The following is a 6,303-nucleotide window of genomic DNA, read 5'->3' on the forward strand; positions in this document are numbered from 1 at the left end:
CAGTCCTACCTGAGAAAAAGTGAGCTTTAAAGCCTTTCTTGGAAACGGTGTTGTCTGACTTGAACTCGATCCTCATGTTGTTGTATTGAGAGGTGATGACCTCAGGGACTTCAGTGCCACAGTATTTACCATGCAGCTTAGAGTCAGACGAGAGGCCGCTGCGCACCTCTACATAGTCATATTTACACACCTAAGCACACACATGGGACGAAGGTACTGTTAGGACCTCACACTGCGCACCTGGAGATCAGCACGCAGGCAGATGAACGTGCTCACCTCATTTCCTTCTAGCTCAAAAGCCTCAAACTGCATGGAGATGCGGTACTGATTGGGAGCCACTACCTGCCACACACAGTTCTTGTTTGGTGGATATTCTTTGGGCCAGCCAGGAGTGCTGATAGTTCCATTCAACTTGGACAAGAGGCCGCCACAAGCCGCTGCAAACACACAAATTACAATAGAATACATTTTAATGTTCTATTTGCTACTAAACTCCAATATGGCTGCTGCTGCAGGGGTGGCCAAAAGACTGAACGACCTATTCAATAAACAGGCTCGTTTCCTGATATTTTACTCAGTTAAAACACACCCTTGTCCCTCGATTACAAAGTTAATAAAATTGAAGAAGTTGCCGGAGCACGATGGAGTTAATGTTCTCAGGACCTTCTTAACTTTTTTTATTAATTAATAGTTTTTCAAATGTTTTGGTTGACATTTAGGCTTTTTTTTAACAGGTCCTCATACTTTGATTTGTCTTCGGTATTTTCCCAAGACATTTCTGCCGGAACCGGAAACTTGTGTTGCCGGAGGAAACAAGACAGAGCTAAACACCAGTTGCTGTTTTCAGGTCCAAATGTCTTTTATTGCCCATGACTTCAAATGGTGCTTTTCTTTTTGGGACTCTGGTAGTTTGTCCTAAAGTTGAAGCAATAGCAGCCGGCTGTTTCTTCTCCTCCGATGTTACTGAGCGGAGAACCTCTCACACCAGCTGTGTTCTGTTGCAAAATGCATGAGTGTGTAATGAAGGGAGGACCCAGCGACGTGTGGTGGTTAGGCGAGACTGAACCCCGGATGGTCCAATAGTTGCTTTCTGTCCAAAACATGTAATTGGCGGAGATTTTTAGAAAAATACGAGAACCACTTTATTCCTTTTTTTCATGTTTTTTATTTATCTCCACAATATATTTATGGCTACACTATGCTAGAAAGTTAAGGTGCATGAAAAATGTTTTATGTGGATTTGTTTTCCAAACTTGCTATAGCAGCTTGTCTTTCAAAAGCCAGTCATCTGGAACGTTTCTTATCTATGTTTGGTTTGGGAAGAACGTCAACAGTTAGGACCAGCTCATGATGTTTTGGATCGCTGAATTATTTTCACGGTTTCAAAAATACTTAAAATAAGACAGTTTTCCTCTCCACTATCACTACATGCTTGCTTAGAATAGGGATTGCTGTGAAGACACTGGCACAACAAGTCAGTGACTCGATGCAACCTGCTGGGTTTCTTACATAGGAAACGTTTAACTATTGGCTTCAATTGGAATGTTGATTGTGTGAAGAAGAAGAAAATATCATTTCTATAGCGCCTCTCAAGATAAAAATCACGAGGCGCTTCACAAAAACAAAAAAATGTAAAAATATAAAAAATAATTTAGATAATGGTTACAAATATATTTAAAATGAACAAAAAATAGACAATTGTGATTAAAAAAATAAAATGTTAAGAAAGAGAGAGAGTGAATAGGAAAGAGGGAAATCAGTGGATCCTGAGGAAGGTGGAGTGCCTTGAGACAGCTCTTATCATGAATTGGCGCTATATATATAAACTGAATTGAACTGAATTAAAATCCTGATAACCATTCCTGAATTTAAGTGGGAGAAGACAAAAATGTGAAGCAGGTTTACAGAAATAAAAATGATAACAGCTGCTACTCTTGTTAAGAAAATCACCGATTTTCCTCTCTCAGTCTCTCAAGTGGTTTACTCAGTGGTTCCAATTTCTGTTTCATTACACACATTTCATCTGTTTTGTGGAATTGAAGAATTCTGAAGCCATGCAAGCCACTGGATCAACAATCTACAGTTAGTTTGTGCATTTTGTGGTTGTTTACCTGTTGCTGTGAGCTGTTTGTTTCTGATTTGTTAAAATTATATTCAAAATAAATATAAAGCATCTCAAACAACAATGTATGTAGAAAACATATAACTCACACACATATAGACTGGTCATTACCTTCACAGCTCTTTTTATCTGGGGCCAGTTCATAACCTGGGTCGCAGGCACACTTAAAGCTGCCCAGAGTGTTTACACACCTCTGCTCACATCCACCGTTGTCTGGCTTGGCACACTCATCTTCCTCTGAAAAACACAAATGCCAGAGCATGTAACTGATGCGTTGGTGTAAATATGATCCTCTGACACGCGCGCGCGCGCGCACACACACACACACACACACACACACACACACACACACACACACACACACACACACACACACACACACACACACACACACACACACACACACACACACACACACACACACACACACACACACACACACACCTTTGAAATAGTTTGCAGCAAAGCCAGCCTTGTTCACTGTTCCGTCTGAGACAAACTTCATCCGCAAAATGTGTGATGTAGAGCGCACATCTTCTGGTTTGTCATAGCCACAGAATCGACCAATCAGAGGGCTTGTTTCCAGCGGGCCATCGCGAACCTCCAAGTAATCATAAGCACAGCTGTCGTGCCTCTCGATCTGAAAAATGCACAAACTTCTTGTTAGATACATGCAGCAAATTCTCACAGGAAAGAACTAAGACCAAAGAGTTTTGCTGCTGTTTTAAAACTGCTCCAGTCTTCTAAACGTCACCTTTTTTATGCAGCACAGTGTTATAAACCCCACAAAGTCTATAATCTCACATTACATTGTAAGTGGAAATATTGGGTCCTTGTATGCCCCAGAGGTGCTACATGCTGCTGCTAGTGACATTGAAGCTTTAAATACCCAAAATGTATGAATGTTTAAACATTCATAAAATAACTTTACATGAACTGTTTAGCTGCGTAGGAGCTTGGAGCTGATTGTAAATAGAAGTAATGCCCTTTGTTTTAGTTTCATTCAGATTATTTATCAGCTCATCAGTCCTGACCAATGTGATGCCATGTCCCCTAACAGAGGCTGTTGGGTTAGGGAGGAGAACGCTTTTGTTCTGGATTAGCGCAAAATAATTATTATTTATTGACATTTTCACAAAATACTCAAAAAAAAAGTAGGGAGGGAAATTTAAGGGAAAATAGTAAGACAGAAAAAAAGCCAGATTGCAAAATACCACTAAAGCAAAACAGGAAATAATTCTCAGCTGACTGCTTTAGTCCTTACAAACACACACACACACACACACACACACACACACACGCACGCACGCGGGGGTGGTGGTGGTGGTGGGGGGGATCACCTCGAAGGCCTGGAAGCTGAGCCCAACATTGTATCCCTCAGATACGGCGATCCTCCACACACACTCTTTGGAGGGCCTGTAGTCATCAGGATAGTTAGGAGACTGAATCTGCCCTGAGTCCTTGGTGATGTCTCCTCCGCAGATCGCTGAACAGCAGAAGAGAGACAGAAAAGAGACACAGACCAGACAGGATGAATTAGCATCAACTTAGACCACAGACACACAAAACTCATTCTGAGTATGTCATGAATAATGAACGGCCCAAGAAAACTTCCTGTAAAATTCACAAGGTCATCAAATATCCACCTTTGTTTCATCCAGCTGTGGCATTAACAGCCACTCGTCTCACATGCACTTGTTTTATAACTGCTAGCTCATTATTTTCTCTTTTTAAAGAGGAGTTACCTTCATAAACTGCAGCAAAACCTTTTCCAACCCAGTTACTGCTGCTGCGAAACTCGATCCACATTCTACTATCAGCTGAAATCAAAACGCCAGGAATTTTGTCTCCACAAAACCTGCCTGTAAACACACACACACACACACACACACACACACACACACACACACACACACACACACACACACACACACACACACACACACACACACACACACACACACACACAGAGATAACATCGTATGTGACATCACTACTTCCAGTTGCGAGTGTGTTTAATTCAGTAATCTCCAGACAAAAACAGCCTCCTGCTTTACTCCGGTTTAAAGCTAAATTATAATACTTGTTTAGCACAAACTTAATCTATCATCAAAGGCTGGGTGTTCATTGAAGAAACATTTAATGTCAGCATTTTAGCATAAGGCCATCTTATGTTAACCCTAACCCATCTTTAGAATAACTTTTTTGTTTCACAAATTCTCACTTGATTTACCAGCCTCTGCTGAGTGTATTGTTAAGGACTATTATCTATTAATTCATAAAGGTTAACTCAAAATCTGTAAAACCGACTGAGTTTCTGCTGGTTTGGTCTCCTTGCAAGCCATCCTATATATGTACAAATATAATTTAGCTACGACTCATAGCCAGTAGTAGCTTGTCCACAGTCCCACCAGTCTTACAGGAAGAAGAAGAATAAGAAGACAGGAGTCACAAAATGCATTAAAAAAACATGAAAATTAAACTAAATGATCTATACATCATACATACTATAAGTGCTGTGTATAATCTGCATTTGAAGTATCTTTCCGGAGTTTTCCCCTTTCAGACAATATTTATGATTTGTCAGAAATCCGTAAAGGTGATTATCTTATCGTGTACTGCGATATAATGTAAGCAATACGTCTTTTTTTTTTGGTGCTAAGCATGCCCCCTGCCCCGCAGAGCTCTGCCATAGGAAACAGAGCGCCGGCCAGAACTAACCAATAGCGTTAGACTACCGCTTAGATGCTTCAAATTTAAGGAATACCTCGGCTGATGCAGTTGATGAACTTTTCACGGACAAGTCTTTAGAATATAAATATATGAAAACACGTGACATGAGAATAATACTCGTAAAACAGCATGTTTTACCTCTGTTTGTTGGCTACAAAAGCACATTTATAAACAATAAACCATCTTAAAAAAACAGATCGAGGGACTATTTGTGTGATATGCTTGTCAGCCACTAGATGGTGGCATCGGTTAACAGAAATACTCTGGAAAAATGCTTTAATTGTAGTTTAAAAATGTTATTTCAGACTTTTACTATGGCCGGGTCATCTTGTGGCACATTTCCTGTTCCTTTTCAGGCACAGCAATCTTTACCATAGACCTACGCTAACTGGCGCTTGCACACTGGATCCCTCCAAAACAAAAAATAGGAACCTTTGGTCACAGAGGTTTGTAACTAAAACTGGGCAGAGTGTCAGCTCAGCTCAGGATGTTCACCCAGAACTGGAAGCTCTCCAAAGTTCACCGTTCGTTCTAACTTTTTTTTAATATTAGCTCCACTGTTCTTTGTTCTAGAGCAGCTGAGACCACCACATGGAGATTTTTGATTATGAGGAACTGAAAAATGATGGAATGTGGTGTCTGAGACTTGTAAATGCTCTCCAGTCGGTAAAAAGCACAAGACAGTCAGGAATCTGCTCATTGTGACAGTGGGGCATTGGATTACATGAACCTCATGTTTTCATTTATTTATTTTTTTTACCATATCATGGATTATATAGAGAGCTGAGTTAGAAGGTTTACCGGTCGATCTGCGTTCCTACCCTCACCTGTGATCACAAGCTTTGGGTGGCGACCGAAAGAATGAGATCACGGGTACAAGGGCCAAAATGAGTTTTTTTCTGTAGGTGGCTCGGAGTAGATCTGTTGCTCTGCCACGTCTAGAGGAGCCAGTTGATGTGGCTTGGGCATCTAGTTAGGATGCATCCTGGATGCCTACCTGGTGAGGTCTTCAGGGCAAGCACAACTGGGGAGGAGACCTAAAGGAAGACCCAGGACATGCTGGAGGGACTATGTTTCTCAGCTGTCCTTGGGATTAAACCATAAGAGCTGGTTCAAGTGGCTGGGGAGAGGGAAGTCTGGGCCCCCCTGCTTGGGCTGCTGCCCTCGTGACCCAAACCTGGATAAGCGACCAAAAATGGATGGATGGATGATTATTATGACCATAAACCAGCAAACATAAGACTGAATTTACGCTTTTGACTTCATGATATTAGCTTGGTTTGTTTTGTTTGAGTTCCTTGTGTTTTGCAGGTAGAGTAATGGTACTTACATTGTTGTAAAGAGGAGAGTCTGGGCTTTAATTTAAACAGCTGCTTCTGTGGATAGGATCAAATTGCATTGTAGCTGCTGTGTTTTTTCTCAATATGTGTATTTAGCTTTTTTCTGCC

General features: G+C 41.1%; 1 protein-coding gene across 2 annotated transcripts in view; it reads right to left on the reverse strand.

Moving 5' to 3' along the window:
- The window catches only part of tll1 (tolloid-like 1), a 69,855-nt gene that overhangs the window by 23,414 nt on the left and 40,138 nt on the right, over positions 1-6,303 (reverse strand). For both annotated transcript variants that reach the window (XM_070550185.1, XM_070550184.1), the window contains 6 exons: positions 3,868-3,984; positions 3,463-3,608; positions 2,567-2,762; positions 2,234-2,359; positions 277-437; positions 10-190 (listed from right to left, as the gene is read on the reverse strand). In XM_070550185.1, the coding sequence (XP_070406286.1) occupies positions 10-190; positions 277-437; positions 2,234-2,359; positions 2,567-2,762; positions 3,463-3,608; positions 3,868-3,984 (927 nt within the window). The remainder of the gene's footprint in view (positions 1-9; positions 191-276; positions 438-2,233; positions 2,360-2,566; positions 2,763-3,462; positions 3,609-3,867; positions 3,985-6,303) is intronic.

Source organism: Nothobranchius furzeri, chromosome 4, assembly GCF_043380555.1.
Source record: "Nothobranchius furzeri strain GRZ-AD chromosome 4, NfurGRZ-RIMD1, whole genome shotgun sequence".
NCBI lineage: Eukaryota > Metazoa > Chordata > Actinopteri > Cyprinodontiformes > Nothobranchiidae > Nothobranchius > Nothobranchius furzeri.